General features: G+C 45.7%; 1 protein-coding gene across 2 annotated transcripts; it reads right to left on the bottom strand.

Moving 5' to 3' along the window:
• Window positions 1-68: 68 nt before the first annotated feature.
• PHC1 (polyhomeotic homolog 1) lies at window positions 69-19,276 on the bottom strand. 2 transcript variants are annotated; one of them, XM_027838644.1, is made up of 15 exons: window positions 19,202-19,276; window positions 16,708-16,866; window positions 15,348-15,458; window positions 14,732-14,809; window positions 13,915-14,064; window positions 13,106-13,261; window positions 7,922-8,411; window positions 5,915-6,669; window positions 5,294-5,441; window positions 4,854-5,065; window positions 3,977-4,091; window positions 3,456-3,564; window positions 3,105-3,255; window positions 2,395-2,626; window positions 69-1,037 (listed from the first exon to the last, which is right to left on the bottom strand). In XM_027838644.1, exons 2-15 carry the CDS (start codon window positions 16,819-16,821, stop codon window positions 883-885), a joined length of 2,976 nt encoding a protein of 991 aa, XP_027694445.1. In that variant the 5' UTR covers window positions 16,822-16,866; window positions 19,202-19,276; the 3' UTR covers window positions 69-882. The 2 variants fall into 2 exon arrangements, with proteins under 2 accessions (XP_027694445.1, XP_027694444.1); XM_027838643.1 differs by having other exon boundaries at window positions 15,297-15,458.
• Between the last annotated feature and the right edge of the window lie 895 nt (window positions 19,277-20,171).

Genomic DNA, 20,171 nt, shown 5'->3' on the forward strand with positions numbered 1-20,171 from the left:
GGTCTGGCTGTTTGTATAAGAATTAGGGTTTAGGAATTCTAGGAATAAAGTAAAACAGACAACCAAGACCAGTTTTCATCCTTTTACTAAGGAATAAAAAAAAATATTTGATATTTTTGTTGTACAAGAAACAGGGTCTGAGGCAGGTGCTTATACTCCTGCCCCCAGCAACTCATACTCCTGCCTTGTAAAGCTAAGGGAGAGAGAAGAGGTAGAAAGAAAAGGGGGAAGGGTGGGTAGAGCAGAAGAAAGCCAACAGATGAATGGGGGGGGGGGGGGGAACAAGAAAAACCACACACGGGCCAGCCACAAACATGCCGTACGTCTCTACAGCAACTCAGGAAGTTAGAAGTCAACTCTCAAGAGAGGTCAGCAGCCCTATCGTGGAGCAGGTGGAGCTTTGAGGTACTCAGGAAAAAGGGACTCAGCCTTAGCTACAGTGGTACAGTCTGAGGAGAGAAGTACCATAGACTAGACAATCCTACCCTTATTGCCCCAGTGAGGGAAATAGCCCCAGATCTCACTTGCTCCACGATTCATGGTCTTCCAGGAGAACTGAAGCCCTGGCTAGACCCTCCATCCAGGACAGAGCTGAGCAACCCTTGCCCTCCAGGTCTTACAGATTTGGGGGTGTAGGGAAGGGTGGGATGGTGAGGGAGGAACCATTTTTTTTATGAACTAGAACTGAGAAGTGTCAAAGCTGTTGCCATATGGTAACGGCAAAGTTTATCAGGGGGTGGGTGAAAACTCCTTTTTCCTGTTTGTTCCCCACTGGTAAGACAGCTCTCTCTTCCCCTGGCCAGATCTCTGCTGGTCCTCAGAAGGCTGCAGCTTGGGCAGCAAGGGAGGGCCCACTTTGGGCTAGTCTGTAGGACAACTTTGTTAGGTCTCCTTGAGGACATTGATCTTGGCGCAGATCTTGAGGGCTGGGCCCAACTTAATATTCATGGCACTCATGAGATGTTCTTCTTTGAGTAGTAACAAAGCCTGCCCATCAATCTCCTGGGAGCGGAACTCTTCTGCAATCTCTTGGCATCCTAGAAGAAGGCAAAGAGAAGAGTTTTTATAAAACAGGAGCCAGTCAGAAAAGAAAGAGGAAAGGATGGAGAAGGGAGAGGAAAAGGAAAGACTGGAATGCAGTGGGGCTGTAACCTGGCCTATCTCCCTTAGGACTGTCCCACCTGTTTCACAGCAGCTTCCAAGCATCATCCTGGCCCCATCTTGTGCCATCCTGTTGCCCTCCTCTCCATCATTTCCATCCCAGGATGCCCCTTCCATTTTCAGGCTGAGGAGCTTCAGATGCATAGCAGACAGTATTTCCTTTGCCCTCACAGTGCCCCAGACAGAACAGTGGCAGAGCATGATGGATGAACTGAGGATAAGCAATGGTAAAGCTGGAATGGGACTCACTTATCCTAAATTCAGTGCTATAGTATGGGATCTGAGATGGCAGGTTCTTGGAGTAGAATGAGAGGAGGATGGGCATTTGGCTATAACTGACTAAGAAGGATTAAGGAAGAACTAACTATAGTTAGCTAAAGCTATAAAAACCTGGAACTGTAAAACCTAGGACAGCTTACTCTGTAGGGGTCCACAATAGGGAAATATATTTTGCATTTGTAATCATGAACAAAGAACACCTACTCTACTCTGGGGCCCAGAACTCATACCTATACTACCAGATCCTCAAGGGATGGAAATTGTCCTTCTGGGGGAGAAGGGAGGGCAGCTAGGTGGCTCAGTGGATAGAGCACCAGCCCTGGATTTAGGAGGACCGGAGTTCAAATCTGGTCTTAGACCAGACATTTGACACTAGCTGTGTGACGCTGGGCAAGTCATAACCCTAATTGCCTTGCAAAAAAAAAAATTATCCTTTGTGGTGGGGCAGAAAAGAACATGTTAATGCTTTAAAATATTTTGACTTGTAGCTCTTTTTCTGACTTTTAAGAAGCCAGAGTCCCTTCATTACAGTGAAATAGATTACTTCCAGTCATTGCTTACAAGAAATGTGACAAAATGTTTATTTTGTAAGGTAAACTCAGTACAAAAGGCTCATAGTGACTAAGAGAAAAAAGTTGGAAAGCCAGCCTTTAAAGTAGAAGCCCAACAAGTTTCAAACAACAGAAATGTTGCCGTAACCTGGCAGAGTACCAAGCCAGTTTCTGAGAAAGTAAACGAAGTGCCAGAATCCCCCTTCTGAAACCCCAAACCATGCTACTGACAGGAAATATAATTATAAAAAAGATGCAGCCTTCCACACCATATATACACACCATACTATCATATTGTTATGCTGTGATACTGGTCCCTACAGAAAGGTTAGGAATATTTTAAAAAAAAAAAATCTAGGTTAACCTTTCAGGCTCTGGGAAAGGGTTATCAGTAGGGTCTGACCTTGTAAAGAGGCGATAAACTCATAGACTTCTTCCACGCTCCAGCGGCTGGGATTACTGGATAGGAAGACTGGGTTGATACCATGCAGCTCTGGTGTTAGGGGGTCTGTGTTAGGATTTCCCAGGTCCCGTTCTCCATGACCAGCCCTCACCGATAAAGGCCCAGGGGATGTGGGAGATAGCGCTTCATCGTAACTAGAGTTATCCGAGCCCCGGCTAGAATCCTCTTGACCCTGTGGAAGAAGACAGATAAGGAAGAGGGATTGGTAGAATTAAAAGCCAAACTATCACATGCATCTCCCATATTCTAGGGGCCTTTAGAATGTTTCCAAAAGATAATACACATGTATGAAGTATTCTGCAAATGCAAACAAGGCAGCTCTATTTATAGGCAAATTTTAATCTTTACTGCATTGTTGCTTTTTGATTTTTCATGTTTCTCTTTTTTCACAATATACCTGATCCAGATCTCCTATGCAAAAATTATACTGAAAGACAAGAAGTAGAGGACGCATAAGGGATGTGAGGGAAGGCAACTAGTGACATTTCTCATCCAGACTAACACTGGGTTGGGATATTGCCACATTCAGCAGCAGTGACTCAACATGCTTCAAACTTCTTGAAGTGAGGGGCAGGGGAGGGTGAAGGATGGAAGAAAATTTGTTTCATGGTGGGGTATAGGTGTCTCAGTGGTCTTCAAGGGAACCTCACCCGGTGTCTCTTGCCCTGGATCTTGGCCCGGGCGATGTCAGAGGAACTTCGTCTAGGCCCACGCCGGCGTACTCGAGCATAGTTAGCCTCCTGAAACTCCTTCATCTTCTTCCGCTTTAGTCGGAACTGGTGGCTACAGCTCACATTGTACCTATGGGAGTAGGGGATAAGGCACAGGAGCAGGTCAAGACTTTGGGGAGGGCTTCCCATTACAAATGCTAACCCTACACAAAACAAACTGGAACTTTAAATGTTAAGGAAAGGAAGAGGGAGGCAGGAGAGGAGAAGCTGAAAGAGCATCTGGGAAATGGTCCTGGGAAGGGACTGTGAGGTTTAGGGGGCTATCAGTACCTCTTAGCACATGTCATGGAGCAGAATCTCTTGGAGCCACGGAACTGCTCCTCAGGTGCGTACTTTCCACAGTACTCACACTTCAGCAGATTGGTTTTCTTATCCAGCTCTAAAGAACAGGGAAATGCTGAGGGACAGGCTATTGCCACTGCCAGCAGGACACCCTAGGCCTCAGAAGCTGCCCCTCAGAAGCCCTAGTAATCCAGCTCTCAGTCCCTAAGTAGCCCAACTGGGAACTCTTTGATAGATCACCATCGAAACTGTTCTTCGAGGACATAGGTCATTGCACACTTGGGATGTTTTCATCATCCTTTTCATTTACATCCTCCTCCAGCCCCCATCCCCACCTATGCTGATCCCTTCACTTGCTGGCTGAGAAGGAAAAACCTGTAACAGCTTACCAAGAGAGTGAGACCCCTTCCTCCCAAAGATTAACAAAACCCCTAAAGAACTAATAAATTAATCCAAGCCCACTACCATGAACCTCCTTCCCCAAAAGGGGTCTTCACAGCCACACTTACCTGAAGTTATACTGTCCCCTCCTAGGGGGCCACCTGGTTGGCTTTCATTCAGTCCTGTAGGAGCTCCCATCTGTAATGGCTTCTCAGACTCCTTCAAGAGCTGAGAACAGCCCACCTGTAAGTGGCAACACAATTAGTTAGCTCATTTTCCTTCCTTCTCCCTTTACAATTCTTTTCAAGGATATCCCTCTGTAAGGTTCTTATATCCTTAAGTTAACTGCAGAGTCTGAAACAGAGAAGATCACTCTCCCAGAGTCCCCAGGTCTTCATACAGACACTGGGGAGCAGGTGTACATTCTCTCTAGTGCCCTATTTCTTTTTAGATTTTTCTTGACCTTTGCCTATGGTACAGTGAGATGTCTGCACTGGGAATCAGTTAAGTCTTGGCTCTGCCACTAACTAGCCGAATAACTTTGGGTAGCCCTTTCACTTGCTGTAAACTGTCTGTTTATTTCTAAAATCAAAAGGTTAGATTATATGATCTCCAGAAACCTAATCCCAATTCTATGAATTTTTTCTTTCATCTTCCCATCTCCATCATGTTTTCTTTTTTTTTTTTTGTTTCTTTCCAACTTCCATAGGATCATCTATTGTGAGCCATAAGGGACCTTAGATCATTTAGTTTTTTTCTCCTTGTTTTAAAGATGAGGAGAATGGAGGACCAGATAGGTTAAATGCCATGCCCAAGGCCCCACAGTGGCAATGCCAGGATTCAAACACAAGTCTGTTAACTCTAAATCCAGGGCTAACGAACCCTGGAGTGTGTATTCTTCCTCATCACAGGTTCATTCATTCTGATTGGGGGAACAATTATCTTTTGCTTAGGAGAGCAAACTGTAATTCCCAGTTCTAAATTACTCAATCCTAACTCCCTCACCGGGAAAGGTTCTGCCCCTTCCTGGATGACAAAGCCTTCAATGATGTGGGTGAGGATTTGAGGTTTCACAATGGCCTGTGGGGGCTTCAAGTCACCCATCTGTCGAGACATCATGGCCAGTGTAGGGGGTGGTGCTGATGGGGTGGAGGCTGAGACTGCTAGGTCACTGCTAGGAGTATTAGGGACCACGTTGACCACTGGCTCAGCTTTCTCTAGAAAACAAAAATACATGTGTTAAGAAGCAGATAGAAGAAGAACAAAATGGTTCCTTCGGTTTTGTCCGCCACAATAGTGGATTCACTAGATCATCATAACCCACATTACTGGTTTGGGGATCTGTCCATTTATCCACCCCAGTCTGGGTACACTACTGCACTAGAGTTTTCTTTCAGCTCTTTAGTGAACTCCAGAAATCACTAGGAAGCCCCCTGTCATCTCACCTGCAAGGCTGCCTTTTTCTTCCATGGTTTTGGGACTCTCTACAATTGGTGATGACTTGGCAGGAAGCATAGTGTTTATAGTGGAGGCTTCTTCTCTGTCTTCCTCAGATTCAGCCTTTCGCTTAACAGCCAGAGTCTGGGGTTTGCCCTTTATAATGAGGGAATGATAAAGAAAATAGGAAAGAACCCAAGGATGAAGGACAATACAGGATGATGGCTACTCCCATTCATCCTAGGTTAACACCTCAGCAGCATAAATTCTCTATTTAAAGTATTCCTTTCTGGGTCCTCCCCCTTGTTCCCAGTCTGGGCCATTTCTGAGATTAACCTAGGAGTCAAGTTCTGCTGTATGTGGGTTTGTCCCAGTACTCCTGCCTACCTTAGAATGTGTTTAAACAGAAAAATTGTTGCTTAGAAAATTGACTACTAGGGATATGGAGTTTGAACACTGCTTACATTAATATTAGATTCCTTCTACCATCAGGACCAGAAAAGCAGCAGTATCCCTCATCTTTGAGCAACTCTTCCAGCTTAAAAGGGAAATATCCCTTCTGTGACCCAGGTCCATCCCCTACCAACTCCCCCCAAATAAAATCCCTTTCACTTTCAGATGTCACTCACCGGCAGCTGGACAGACTGCATATAGAAGGCAGCAGGCACCTGAGCCACAACAGGTGAGGCAGCAGCTCCCCCCTTTACTACATGTGCTGTCCCCTGCATAGGGGTCAAGCTGACCCCAGGAGCCAGTGGTGGAGGGACCTCTTGCAGGGTACCAGTAGCCTGGGAGGGTGGGGAAGTTACATGGGTCTGGCCCACTCCTTGCACTGTGCCTGGCATTCCCCGAGATGTTGGCACAGCAGCTGCCAGCTGTGCTAATCCTAAAGCCTGTGCCTGGGCTGAACCTGGCTGCCGGCTTCCCACAACTTGAACCGGAATATGTGGAGGTTGCTGGGTAGCAGACATCTTGGTAGCCCCTAACTGAGGGGGCTTAATGGATGCCATAGGCAGCTTGGATTGAATGGGGATGGGTGGTTTAGGGGCAGAGTCAGGGGGGAGTGCAAGGGCCTGGGACTGGAGCATAGGCTGGACAACCAGGGTCTGAGCTTGCTGAGACTGTGGAGCTGGGGCTTGCTGGGGAGGTGGGACTTGTTGGGGCTGAGGGGCAGTGAGGGTTGGGGCTTGCTGTTGCTGCTGCTGTTGCTGCTGCTGGGCTAACTGGAGATGGGTAGCTGTGTGGAGCAACTGGGACTGCCGGTGCTGGAACTGTTGCTGGTGGTGGATGGCAATCTGCTGCTGGATTACTACTTGCTTCTGCTGTAGGTGGATCTGTTGCTGTTGCTGGATCAGTGAGTGGGGCTGGATCTGTGTGTAGGTTGCTAGAGGAATGAGGCCAAGGTGGGCAAGGGAACAGGGAAAGAATAAAATTTGATCTAGTTAAACTAAAGCGTTCCTCCCAGGAGTTCTAAACTTTGAGGTCATATATAATAAAAAGAATCCTAGACTGAGATGTACCTTCTGATGTCACCTTATCCATACTGTTGCTTCGAGTTAGGTATTATCAAAGTCTATTCCTAAAAATCATTTGAAAGGGGATCGTACATCTTACAGAGATGTCAAAATTACAAAGAAATGGCACTTAAAAAGTACTATATAAATGTAGTTACTGTAACAACTACAATCAACTCTCCATTTTCTCTTAGTGATTTATCCACACTGAATTATTTATGATAATATATGGGCTTTTCCATCCCCACCTCCCAACTGAGGCTCAGGACACCTATGCTAACATTAAATAAACAGGAGATTAGGACTAAACGCTAAAAAGGGCATAGAGAAGGTAAGTACATGTAGCTATGTCTCTTACCTACCTATATTCCAAAAATAACATCTTTATTTTTACTACTTTTTGTTTGGTACTATCACTTCCTTTTTTCCCATTTCGTTATCATTAGTTTTTGATTATCAAGATCTGGCAACATTAGAATATAGGTTTTCACTATGCTAGTTCAACAATTGCTATTAACCCATATTTCCTAAAATCTCAGAGTGAAACATTTCACTCAACTTTTCAATTGCTTTAAAAGGCATGAAAATTGAGGTTACCCCCTTGAGGAAATCAAGTGAGCTTCTTATATCACTCAGAAAATCAGAGGCAGGCCTAATCAGGCCTCAACTACAATTTTTTCTCTCAGGTAGTGAATAATCCTGAATCTAGCAGATGGACACATTGGGCACAGACTTGGTCTATTTGCTACCCAACACTTGGCCCATAGCTGGTACTAACAAATGTCTGTCCTAAGCCTAAGACAGAGGGAAGACAATGCAAGGTTTCGGAGTAAAGCAGCCAGAACCGAGCAGGTTGGAAGCTGGTTGGTATTTGGTGTAGAGTTCCCATTAGTATGCATTATTTTTCTTAGTAACACTAGCATGACATAGTATGAATGTTCATTTTTTTTCTCATGCTACAACAGGGTCAATCAAGAGTAGTCTGATAAATCTTTTAAACAAATGGGAAATAAAGTAGCCAGTCCTATGCTTTCCGAGAAAAAAAAAACAACAAAATAAACAAAACAAAAAACCACAGGTCTTTGGTGAATAAAGATACCCTGCGGAGCCAAGAAAGCTCACCTGAGCTGATAAGGGTCTGGCTGGGGGCAGGTGTAGCTGTCCGGGTCAGGTTCATGCCCACACTCTGCTGTCCACTGCTTTCTACCTCTGCCTTCTTGGCTGCTGCATTTTCTGCCTCTGTCTGGCTGCCCTGGCTCACTGTCACTGCCTGGGCTGCAGGCAAAGGCTGCACCACCCCAGTGCCTTTCCTGGAGCAGCTCCCACCACCCAGCCCTGAAGAGGGCACCTGACCCAGGCCCCCAGATGCCTGGCCACCTCCTGGCCCCACAGATCCTGGGATGCCATTCCCACTGCTCCCACCAGCTTGACTGAGGTTGAGGGACTGGCCTGCCCCGCCAGAGGAAGCTTGACCCACAGCTAAAGGCTGGCCAGTGGCTTGGGGAAGGCCTGTGGTGGGAGAGGCTCCAGGGGGAATGGCCTTTTGAGCAGAGCCCTGCATTTGGGGACCCTGCGCTGAAGACTGTTGGCTCCTCACTGCCAAGTTCTGCACCTGAAAAACATGAAGTAAAAATGTAGATTGGAGAAAAGAAGGGAACTAAGGAAAGTCACAGAATTTAGAAGTTGGAGGGGACTCATCAGTCACCTCAGTCCTAGCCATCAATGAAAAGGAATGGTCTTCCAGTTTCTACTTTAAGACCTCCAAGCAAGGGCAACTAGGTGGTACAGTGGATAGAGTGGATAGAGTGGCCTCAGATACTTACTAGCTTTGTGACCCTGGGCAAGTCACTCAACCCCAATGCCTCTCTCCACACTCCCTCCACCCAAAAGAAAGACCTCTAAGAGGCGTGGGGTTCAAGAACGATCCACCATTTTTCAAGGCAAACTATTCTACTTTTTGACCCCAGTCAGTATTAAGGAATTTTTCCCAACCTCAACTGAACCTAAATTTGCCTCTTTTCAACTTCTGCCCTTTGTTCCTGGTTCTGGTCTCTGGAACTAAACAGAACTAATCTAATCCCTCCTTAATATTAAAGCAATTCAAACACCTTTAAGAGAACTGTAATGTTTCCCCAAGAGTCTTCTCTCTAGGCCAAACATGCCCATTTCCTTCAACCAATCCTAGTATGTCATGAACTCAAGCACTTTCACCCTTCTGGTTGTCCTCCTCTAGGTTATTTTCAATGACCTTAAACTCTGGTGTTCAAGATTGAACACAGCACTCTAGATGAGATCTAACAATGGCAAAGAAAACTGGTACATCTATCACCTCCCTATTGCTGGAAGCTATACCTAGCTAATGCAGCCTGAGATCACGTTGAGTTTTTTTGGCTGCCACATCACATTAATGACTCATACTGAGCTTTCAGTCCACCAAGCCCCCCCAGATCTTTTTCAGAACAACTACTGTTTTCAGAACAATTGCTAACCATGCCTCCTCATCTTATACTTGTGGAAGTAATTATTTTTTTTATCCAAATGAAAGATTTTACATTTATCCCTTTTGATCTTTATCTTTTTTTTTTTGCTTTTTTTGGTAAGGCAATCAGGGTTAAGTGACCTGCCCAGGGTCACACAGCTAGTGTCAAGTGTCTGAGGTTGGATTTGAACTCAGATCCTCCTGACTCCAAGGCCAGAGCTCTATCCACTGCACCACCTAGCTGCCCCCTGATCTTTATCTTATTAGATTCATCTCAATGCTCTTACCTGTCAAGATCTGTCATTCAGTGTGTTAGCTTCGTGTCATCTGCAAACTTTTACCATCTATGCCTTTTGAAGACATTGATAAAAATATTAGCTAGGACCAGAGCCAACTTCCTGCCACAATGACACCGAACTGTTAACTAACTACTTTTCAAATTCAACCATCCAACCAGTTCTGAATTCATCTAATTATATTATTGCCTAATCAATATCTCTCCATCTTCTTAAGGAATCTGTGGTGTTGATATGGAAAGGAAAAGCAGTCACTGCATTATAAATTCAACCCCCTAGGGCTAGAGCAAAACATTAAAAGCCTTCCATTGTCCCAAGCTAGAAATTTTGAGATAACAGACCTAAAGCACATCAGTTAGAAAGGACCCCAGAAGTCATTTAGTCCAACCTATGACTGAACAGTTAAGCAGCCTACTTGAAGACTTTCAGTGACAGGGACCTCTCCCTCAAGATAGCCCATCTTTTGTTCAGCTCTAACCTTTCTTGTCACCTCCAGTCACACATCACCAGCTGCTTATTGTACATCTCAAACTGGGACATTCTGTACCCACCTCAAACACATGTCCAAAACAGAACTTATTACCTCTTCTCCCAAGCCGTACTTCCCAATGTCCCTATATGTCCCTCGAGGGCACCACCATCCTCCCAGATATCCAGGTTCACAATCTTGTTATCATCCTCCACTCCTCACTCACACTCACCCTATATATGCAATCCATTGCTGAGTCTTATGGTTTTTACTTTCCCAATAGCTCTCATACATGCCCCCTTCCCTCCGCTCAAATAGCCATCACTCTGGTACAGGCCCTTATCATTTCACACTTAGATTATTGTAATAACCTTCTGGTTGGTCTCTCTCCCCTCTAATCCATCTTCTAGTCAGCTGCCAATGTGATCTTCCTACAGGTCTAACCACATCACTCTCCTTAACTCAATACATTCTAGTGGTTTTATATTACTTTCTGGATCAAATTCAAAATCTTAAAGGCTTTTAGAGCCCTTCAGACCTGCCCTTTTACTGTACCTTTCCAGTTCTCTTACATTTTACTCTTCCACATACTCAATCCAGTGACACTGGCTGTTCCTCAAAAATGCCACTTGAACTCTCAGATCTGTACCTTTACTCTGGTTGTCCCACCTCATGCCTGGTGAGCTCTCTTCTCATCTCTGCCTCTGCACTCCCCTTGTTTTCTTTTAAGATTCAGCTGCTACTCAGAACCAGAAGAACACTGCACACAGTAACAGCAACACTGTGAGATGACCAGCTCTGTCAGACTTAGTTCTTCTCAGCAATACAATGGTACAAAACAATTCCAAAAGACTCAATATGGAATACGCTATCCACATCCAGAGAAAGAACTGTGGAGTCTGAATGCAGATCGAAGCATATTATTTTCTTTTTTTTTTCTCATGGTTTTGTTCTTTTGTTCTTATTCTTCTTTCACAATATGACTAATGTGGAAATTTGTTAAATATGACTGTACATGTATAGCTGATAGGCTATATATCACATGAGATTGAATGCTGTCTTAGGGAGAGAGGGAGAAAAAAATTTGGAACTCAAAATCTTATAAAAGTGAATATTGAAAACCGCCCCCCAAAAAAACAAAAAAAAATTAAAACAAATAAAATAATAATAAAAAAAAGATTCAGTTGCTACTAGGGGCTAATAGCTGGTGAAGGAAACAGAGGATCGGTCCAGGAGTCAGGAAAACCCAAGTTCAAAGCCAGCCTGAGACACTTACTAGCTGGGTGACCCCTAGGTAAGTCACTTAACCCTGACTGCCTCCAGGAAAAAAAAAAGTCAGCTGCTACTGCCTTCTCTCTGAGATTACATCCCATTTATACTATAGATATCTTCTATGCTCAGTTTTTTGGGGTTTTTTTTTTAACAGGATATCTCCCCTTCTTTGTGTGGATTATCTCTCCCCCTTAGAACGAGAGCTCCTTGAAGGCAAGGATTGTGTTTTTTCCTTGATCTGTACCCCCAGGAGTTAGTATAGTGGCACATAGCATGTACTTCATAAATGTGTGATGATGAATGATGATGATGACATAGTTTTCCCTATGAGCCAAAATCTGCCTCCCTGAAAACTCTACCCACTAGTTTGCTCTTTCCTCTGGGGCTAATCTCTCCTCCACATGACAAGGCCTTTATCCCTATATTAAATGTTACCAAATGCTATGCTCTTCCTTCAAAACAGTGCCTCGATTTGCCATTTCCTCACTTTCATGCTACTCCCTAGTCCAGGCCCTCACCACCTCAAACTTGGATTACTCACTAGTTTCTCTACCTCCAGTCTCCCTCTGCTCTAATTCTTCCTTCGTAGTGCTGTCAGATTCATCTTCCCAAAATCACTTCTATAGGGACAGCTAGGTGGTGTAGTGAATAGAGCTCTGGCCTTGGAGTCAGGAGGACCTGAGTTCAAATTTGACCTCAGACACTTGACACTTACTAGCTGTGTGACCCTGGGCAAGTCAGTTAACCCTAACTGCCTCACCAAAAAGCAAAAACAAAACAAAACAAAACCAAAAAACCCAACAAACAAAGTCACTTCCACTGCTACTGCCCTATCGAGTGATCATTTCCTCCCTGTTGTCTACTCAATCAAGTACAACAAATTCCTTGCAGTTTCAGAGGCATTTCTAATTCAACAGGTCCGAAACTCATTATTTTCCCCTCCTAAGTCCATCTAACTCCCCAAATTTCCAATTTCTGTCAAGGGCATGGCTATCAGTCTACCTATCCAATTCACAACCTTGGTGTCATCCTGGACTCCTCGTGTTTACCTGTCATACTCACTCGTGTCAAATCTTTCCATTTCTATCTCCACATCTTTCAATCCATTTCCTTCTCTCCACTCACATGGCAGCCCTCTCTAGCCCAGGTCCTCATCAGCTCTTGCCTTTACTATTGCAATAGTAGCAATAATGGTTTCTGGTCTATCTCTCTGCCTCAAGATTCTCTCTCCTATCCATCCTCCATAGCAGCTAAAGTGACTTCTATAATAAACTCCAGTATCCCCCTGCTATTTCTAGGATCAAATATAGGATCTTCATCTAAAGCTCTTTACAACCTCTCCCAATTCTATCTTTCCAGACCTATTAATGCATTCCCCTCCTCTATACAACCTATAATCCAGCCAAACTGGCCTTCCCGCTTTTTGTTGCTAATATTCTAGTTCCTGTCTCTGATGTCTGGAATGCATTTCCTCCTTCCCTCAGCTCTTGGAATCTCTAATTTTATTCTCAAGTGCCACCTCCCATAAGGTCTTTCTGATAGGAGTTTCCCTTCCTCTGCCTTGGCCAGGTTAGCTTGTATCTGCTTTCTGTGTATTTTGTATATATGCATATGCATATGTTTTGTCTCCTGTTGGAACACAGGATATTCTGCTCCTTGAGGGCAGAGATTACTTCTTTTTTTTTTTGTCTTTTTATGCCCAGCACCTAGCACAGTCCCTGGCATATAGGAGGCCCTTAATAAATCTTTGTTGACATTGATTCTCCTTAGTTGAGGGAGTCATTACTGACCTGATCTGTATCTGTGTGCACTCCCGGAGACTGAGCAGATGGCACTTCCTGCTGAACAGCAGCCACAGCCCCATTAGGCATAAGGATGAGCTGGGATGCCAGGGGCACATTCCGGCCCAGGGTCCGGTTCACCTGTAACAGGTTACCCAGCTGTGGCTGGCAGGACAGCAGAAGAACAAGAATGGAAGAGAGGTGAATAAGAGACAGAAGGGGAATAATGAAGCAGAGAAACAGAGAACACAAGATAAAATAGAAACAACTGATGAAACAGCTAAGCTTGGCTCTTTCCATGTCATCCCTTTCACTCTCAATATTTGATTAGTGTATAGAAAACTGGATTTATAGCAAGAAACCAGAGCCAGGAATTCATGAATTTGAGAAATGAATTGGTCAAGACAGCAAAGATTTAAAATAAGTACAACTGTAAAATGGGTTGAGATATGGCAATCTGCTGGAATTGGCCAGGACGCATGGATTTCTTCTCATACCAACATTTTAACACTGGGTCGATTATTAAACAAGAAACTGTTAATATAACTTTGGCAAAGAACTGATCCTTTAGCCCTGATCTAGCATTTTCTATTTTGGGATCTCAAAGCACTCTGTTATCTGTCTGGGGACTACAAAGATCAATAATCATTCCTAGGGTAAAGACAGGCAAGGAAAACAGAGCAGCTTGTCCCAAAACATCTGGGAAACCAAGATCAAAGGAAGTGACAAGTCTTGGATCCCAGTTTTGGCCCAAGTTCTTGCTAGACAGATAGACCAGGGTGTTCCTGCAGGGATGGTGGTTATGTATAATGGCTTACCCGAAGATACATTTGAGCCTGAGACTGGTTGAGGGGTGGAGACGTGGTATTCCCCAGGAGTACAGATTGGGTAAGAGTGGTAGCACTGGGGGAGCTCACACTCTGGGAACGGCTGATGAGCTGAGCGGCAGATGTGGTAGCCAGATTGATCTGTGTGATAGAAAAAGAACAAGACCTATGGATGGTTGGGAAGATTTCAAAGGGACAGAAAACCCTCGTATGTTTCCCTTCTAACAAATCTAGCATTACATTCAAGAGTAGGCTTCTTCCCCCAGTGCACAAAACCCCTTAGGCAGGGTCAAAGAAAGGGAGCATCACAACTCCTCATGAATATGAGGAGGCATACTACTACTTCCTTGTCACCCTAAGTCCTATAGGTCCAGGATATCATTTGATATCATCCATTAGACCCTGCACACTGGGTTGCCAGGATAACCAGCTCTGAGTTCTGGTCACTTCCCAAGAAGAGATATCTCTTTGGAGATATCTCCAAACTCAAATAGAGATAGCTAGGTGTCTTAGTGGATAGTACTGGGGCCTGAATCAGGAAGACTCGAGTTCAAATCCAGCATTGGGCACTTAGTAGCTATGCTAGGCAAGTCACTTAACCACTGGTGACCTCAGTTTCCCCATATTCCCCATTGCACCTACCTCCCAAAGTTATCGTGAGGATTAAGTGAGATCATATTTGTAAAGTGCTTAGCACAGTGCGGGCATGTAGGGGGCACTTAATAAATGCTTGTTCCCTTCCCTACCTTTACCTTCCTCAAGCACTGGAAGTGCTATATCAGCTCTCCTAGTGGGGAGAAGTACTTACTGAGGCCTGAGTGGTAGTGGTCTGCTGAGGTGTGCTGGTGCTCGGGGAGCTGGCTTGCCGACTGGCTGCAATAGTAGCCTGTGTGTAACAAAAGAGAGAAGAGAGAGCACAGAGACAAGGAAAGACCCTGAGTCTTCCAATAACATATAACACACACAAACATACAAAAAATCCCTGGTGAGGACAGAGAGATTTTATTACAGAGTATGGAGACAGAAGGTGTTTTCACCTTTTGTTTTGATTGTTGCAAAGCTGTTTTACATATGCAACTAAGATGACCTACAGCTTCAATGGGGCTCAATGAGGTCAATATTCTTATTCCCATTTATTGGATAAGTAAAACTTAGGATCAGAAGGCCCTCTTGTAGGGTTACATCATGAGTCAGTACTGAGATGAGACCTCAGAAATTCTAACTTGGGCTAGCTTTCCACTGACTCTAGAGACTCTAGCAAAGTGTCAAAGGACTATCCCTCCCCCAAAGGAGGACAAGAGGCAGAGGAGAGACTCTATCTCCAGCCCTACTTGATGTATATGCAGTGTTCCCCAAAGGTCCCCCCGACCCACCTGTGGTGCCTGTCCCCTCCCTCTTGGGCCAGCTGGCTGCTGACCTCTCACCTGCTGGACGGCAGCCAGGCTGTGCAGCTGGGCATTGCTGAGCTGCTGCTGAAGCATGAACTGGTGGAAGTATTGGGCTGCATTAGGCTGTCTCTGTAATGCCTGCAGGGCCTGAAAGAAGCAAGAGAGAGACAAAGTCACTCAGAATGGGGAACTGCTGACTCCTAACCTATTTGCGCTGCTGTGAGCCAGTTTGAAGAAGAGAGGCCAGGTAGAGGTGGAAGCCAGGGATATATACAACAGCAATCTGATTTTGTCCTTGAGGAATTGAGTAACTATTCTATTTGGACCAATATTCTATATGAAGCAATGGGTACAAGCTGAACCAAATCAAGTTGGTATGTCAAAAAAGAAAACGGTGAAAACTCATAGAAATCCATATTTCTCAAAGTGGGATCTCTGACTGTGCTGTAGGAAGAAAAAGAGAACATTCTGAGGGGAAATAAACAGTAGGTGAAGACATTTTAGGGGAAGAAGGAGATTAAAAACCAAAACCATGGTTCCCAGGAAGGCAAAATAATATCAAGTGAGGGGAGAGGGGATAACAATAATAGTAACAATGGGTATTTATAGAGCTCATTAAAGTTTGCAAAGGGCTTTATTTGTATCATTTCATTTGATTCAAAAAGTAATAAAATATTTTTAACTAACACTCTAGAAATTAGAATTTTCAATTAACTGGTATTATAAAAACATACAATAATAACTGAGGCTCATAATTATGACCCTGGGCTACTGCAGAACCTGTAATGACTGCTCCAATCATCATAGATACAGGTTACGCCACTTCCAATCAATAACAAACAACAAAAACTTCATTTATAAAAATATGAAAAGAGATATATTAAATGTAATCATATAATCCAAAATGACATAAAAGGGGATCATAGAATTTCAGAGCTTGAATGGGCCTTAGAGACCACTAAGTCCACTCTCTGGATAAATGAGCAAACTGAGGCCCAGAGGGGTCAAGTGATAAGATCACATGGGTAGGAACAGAGTTTGAATCTGAACTCAGATCATGTCTGCAAATCCTGTCCTTTCTACTATATCACATTGCTCCTCAAGGTCAGTAGATGCCAAATCTGATATGAGCATCAGAAATAGACAGTAACATGAATAGAACAATGCAATCAACCCCACAAAGGCAACTCACTTGCTTCTGATTCCTTGTACTCTAATTGTCCAAACCTTTTTGGAAGCATAGAAAGGATATAATTCTGAAACTTAAAGACATCACCTAGTTCAGCCCCTTCTTTTTACAAACAAGGAAGCTGAGGTAGTGGACCATCTATCTATCTTTCTATGTCCTCGCCCAGCCCACAAATCACAGGCCCTCACCCTCAGAAACCCTCCTTACCTGTACTGCCTGCCGCTCATATAGTGACATTTGAGCTATCTGGGGGCGAGTGCTGCCCCCTGAGCTGGAGCTCCCATTGGTGGAGTTGGAGTTCTGTTCACTCTCAGTTTCCATTACAGCAGTCCAGGGGCCCCAAAGCTAACGCTCTGAACGTGAGACCTAGATGGAAGCAAAATCAGTAAAGTCATAACCCAATCTAAAATAGCTTCCCCTCCTTTTTATTTTAGGTCAGGAAAAAACGGAAATAGATTAATCTTCCTTTGCTAAACCTTCACCTTCTACACTCTTAGAACTCCCATAACTCTACCAATCACAACTCTCCGCTCCATTCAGACATTACACCTACCCTCCTCCACCCCAAACTCCTGTAATTTTTTGAAGTTACAGACCTCCCATATACTGCCTTTTCTCAAAGTTGTCAATAAAGAGGAACTCCATGGCCTTTGGTAAATAAATTTGTAGCAACAATACCAAAGGAAGGCAAAATTAAAAAAAAAATTTCAAAGCCTTCTCCTGTTAGCTTTAATTCTCAATTCCCTGAGATGACAGGGCAAGTATTATTATTTTTATTTTACAAGTGCAGAAACTAGGGCACTGAAAGGTTAAATTACTTGCCTAAAGCCAATGAGCTAAGTTAATGAAAGAATCAGAGCCTGAACCCTTGCCTATCTTTAGCTCTGATCCCAGTCCGGGCATGCCACTTCCCCCTACTCATGCCTCAGTTTCTCCATCTTTAAAAAAGGCTTTCCAACAATGTTGTATGAGAATTTCACATACCCATGCAAGAAGATTAAAATTATCCTAAAATAAAGGAAATTTCAAAAGAGAATAATATTTGAGGTTTTAACTTTTTAAAAAGGGTCCCTCCCCTAACCCCACCGAATACACAAAACCTCTTTAAGAATACTGGGACCGAAACATATAAAAGTAATGTAAAAGTCCTTTAGGAGATCTTAAAGATCGCTTGGTAGTAGTCCAACAAGGTTCAGGAGGTGAAGGGTCTCACCCCTATCACAAGGTGTGTTACTGGAAATCCAAAATGAGAACTTGGCTCTACTGACTCTTATCCTAGTCTCAAGCTCTTTCCTTAAAAAGATTTCCAAATATTGCTAAGAACCAGTTAAAGAGACAAGAAGACAAAGTATGAAAGCATTCACAAACCAGCTTGAAAATATTTTGTCTATCGATGATTTTTACTTTTTCTGCACTGGATTGAATTGAATAGAGGCTATATACAACACCTATGATTTTGTCCCCACAGCCTGATCTGCACCACTATCTCCCTTGGATGGGTGGGGAAACCAGTGACCCACCTATACCGGGAAATGTAAGGTCAGAAGAGCATTATTTGGCTCAGAAATGAAAAAGATGAAATCAGATTTTCTGCTGAGGGCCGTCAATGATTTCGTTGTATTATTTGTCTTAGGATTATAGTCATAAGAAACTAAACAAAAATCCAAGTACAGGACCATGACAGAAACTTTGAAGAAAGTCTTCTCTTTACTCGAAGTTCTTATCCTTCCCAATATTATCTGACACAGTCATAACTCTCAAGAACTAAAGACAACCACAGTTAAATTTAGGAGTAGTATGTAAGTTAATGGCAAAAATGCTTGCTATCTGGGAAGCGGTACTAAGCCGGGATCTGTTCTGACTTCTTATACCTCGTATATGAGATCCTAAAGCACTCAGGACACCGACCCACGAATCCTATTAATAACTGGTGAAAAAGCAGATCCTTTTTATAGCTCTATTTTACAGAAGGAGAAACTGCCCCAGAAAAGCCTCCTTAACACCAGGAAAGGTTTCAAAGACCCCTGAATTCTGGATGCCAGTTTAGAAGTTTATTCCTCTGTAAGTCAAGAGTTGGGATGTTAATGCTACTGAAGACAGAAAATGCAGGAAAAAAAAAGTATCAACTGTGTTAAGTACAACAAACTTAAAGAGGAGATGATGGAGGCAGGAGCTCGGTTCCAAGTGAAATTTCCCAGGACAGATCCTTGAGGAGGAGGAAAGACAGACAGGGGTAGTGTGAAGGGGCCGGGGCACTGTCAAGATAAGAGAATGGAAAGAAAGCAGGGGAAGAGGAACAGCAAAACGCCCAGGGGTCCTCGGTGCACAGATTCCCGAAGAGCGAAAGGGGGATGCCCAGGGGAGAAGGGGAGCCCACACAGAGGGGAGAGGGGCAGGGTGAGGAAATGGCAGAGAGAGGCGGGGACCGGCGACAAGGGCAGGAGCCCGGCGGCGAGGAGGGGGATGCCCGGAAAGCGAAGCCGCCGGACGGCAGGAACCAAAAAGTTCGAGGCAGAAAATGAATGGGGGGCAGACCCAGAGGAGGTCTGGGTAAGGAGGAGGAGGAGGAGGAGGAGGAGGCGGCGGCGGCCGGCCTGGAAGACGGACCCGGGAGGCGGAGGAGCCGGGACCGCTCCAGCCGCGGCCGGGGGAGGGGGCGGCGGAGGTGGGGTGGCCAAGCGCTCCCTGCGGCTGCGGTTACCTTCACGCCCGGCTCGGCCCCCGGGGCCTCCCGGGAAGCATCCACCTCAGGTGTCGGGGGATCCCCACGCGCCGGCGCCGGGGGGCGGGGACGGATCCCCGGGGCCGAGGTGCGGGCGGGGAGCTCGGCGGGCCTCGGCTCCGCGGCGGCGGCGGCGGCGGCGGCGGCGGGGGCAGCGGGCTCCGCGCCTCCTCCCTCCCCAGCCCGGAGGGAAGGGGGGCGGGGTGGCCGAGCGACGGTCCCGGCCGCGGCGCTCCCGCCCGCCCACTGGGCTGCTCCTCCTCCTCCTCCTCCTCCTCCTCCTCCTCGGCCGGGGCCGGGCCGGGCAGCGGGCACAGGCGGCAGCTCCGCTCTGGCCTCCGGGGCTCCCTCCAGGGCCCTGTCACTTCCTGCCAAGCGGGGAGGAGGGGGCGGGTGGGCTGGCAGGCTGGGGATGGAGGAGAGGGGGGCTGGCGGAGGAGGTGCTTCCGGGGCAGCCCGATCCCTCCACTCCTCTCCCTCTCCTCTCCTCTCCTCCCTCCCTCCCTCGCTTCCCTCGTTTCCTGCTCGGGCCCGTTGCCATGGCGACGCAGCTCTTAGGCCTCCCTCGGCCTGGCTGGGCCCCAGTTCCTCGCCCTCTTCCCCAACCCCCTGGACCCTCTTTCTCTGTTCTGCTTCTTGGTTGGAGGGACGAGGGGGCCAAAGTTCTGACTCTAGCCGGGGTTCGGAGAGAAAGGGAGTGATGGGGGTGGGCTCGAGCATCTGGGAATGAGGGAGAGAGAGGGGGGAGGGGGAGGAGAAGGGGGAAATGTAGGGGGTGGGCTCAAGCATCTGGGAATGAAGGAGAGGAGGAGGGGGAGATGGAGAAGGGGGGAATGTGGAGGGTTGTGGGGGTGGACTCTAGCATCTGGGAAGGCGGGGGGGGGGGGGGCGGGGGGGGAGAAAGGAGGGGGGGGGGGGGGGGGGGGGGGCTATGAGGGCTAGAAATTAG

This window comes from Vombatus ursinus, unplaced genomic scaffold (assembly GCF_900497805.2).
Source record: "Vombatus ursinus unplaced genomic scaffold, bare-nosed wombat genome assembly UNPS02014830.1, whole genome shotgun sequence".
Classification (NCBI taxonomy): Eukaryota; Metazoa; Chordata; class Mammalia; order Diprotodontia; family Vombatidae; genus Vombatus; species Vombatus ursinus.

What these genes read in the sequence shown, in the direction of transcription:
- PHC1 (XM_027838643.1), bottom strand. Translation starts at nt 16,821, where the DNA reads ATGGAAACTGAGAGTGAACAGAACTCCAACTCCACCAATGGGAGCTCC. An exon ending in GGAGGGGACAGGCACCACAG is followed by an intron (nt 14,810 to 15,296) that starts GTGGGTCGGGGG and finishes TGTTACACACAG; the next exon opens with GCTACTATTGCAGCCAGTCG. An exon ending in AAGGGGCAGAACCTTTCCCG is followed by an intron (nt 4,092 to 4,853) that starts GTGAGGGAGTTA and finishes TGCCACTTACAG; the next exon opens with GTGGGCTGTTCTCAGCTCTT.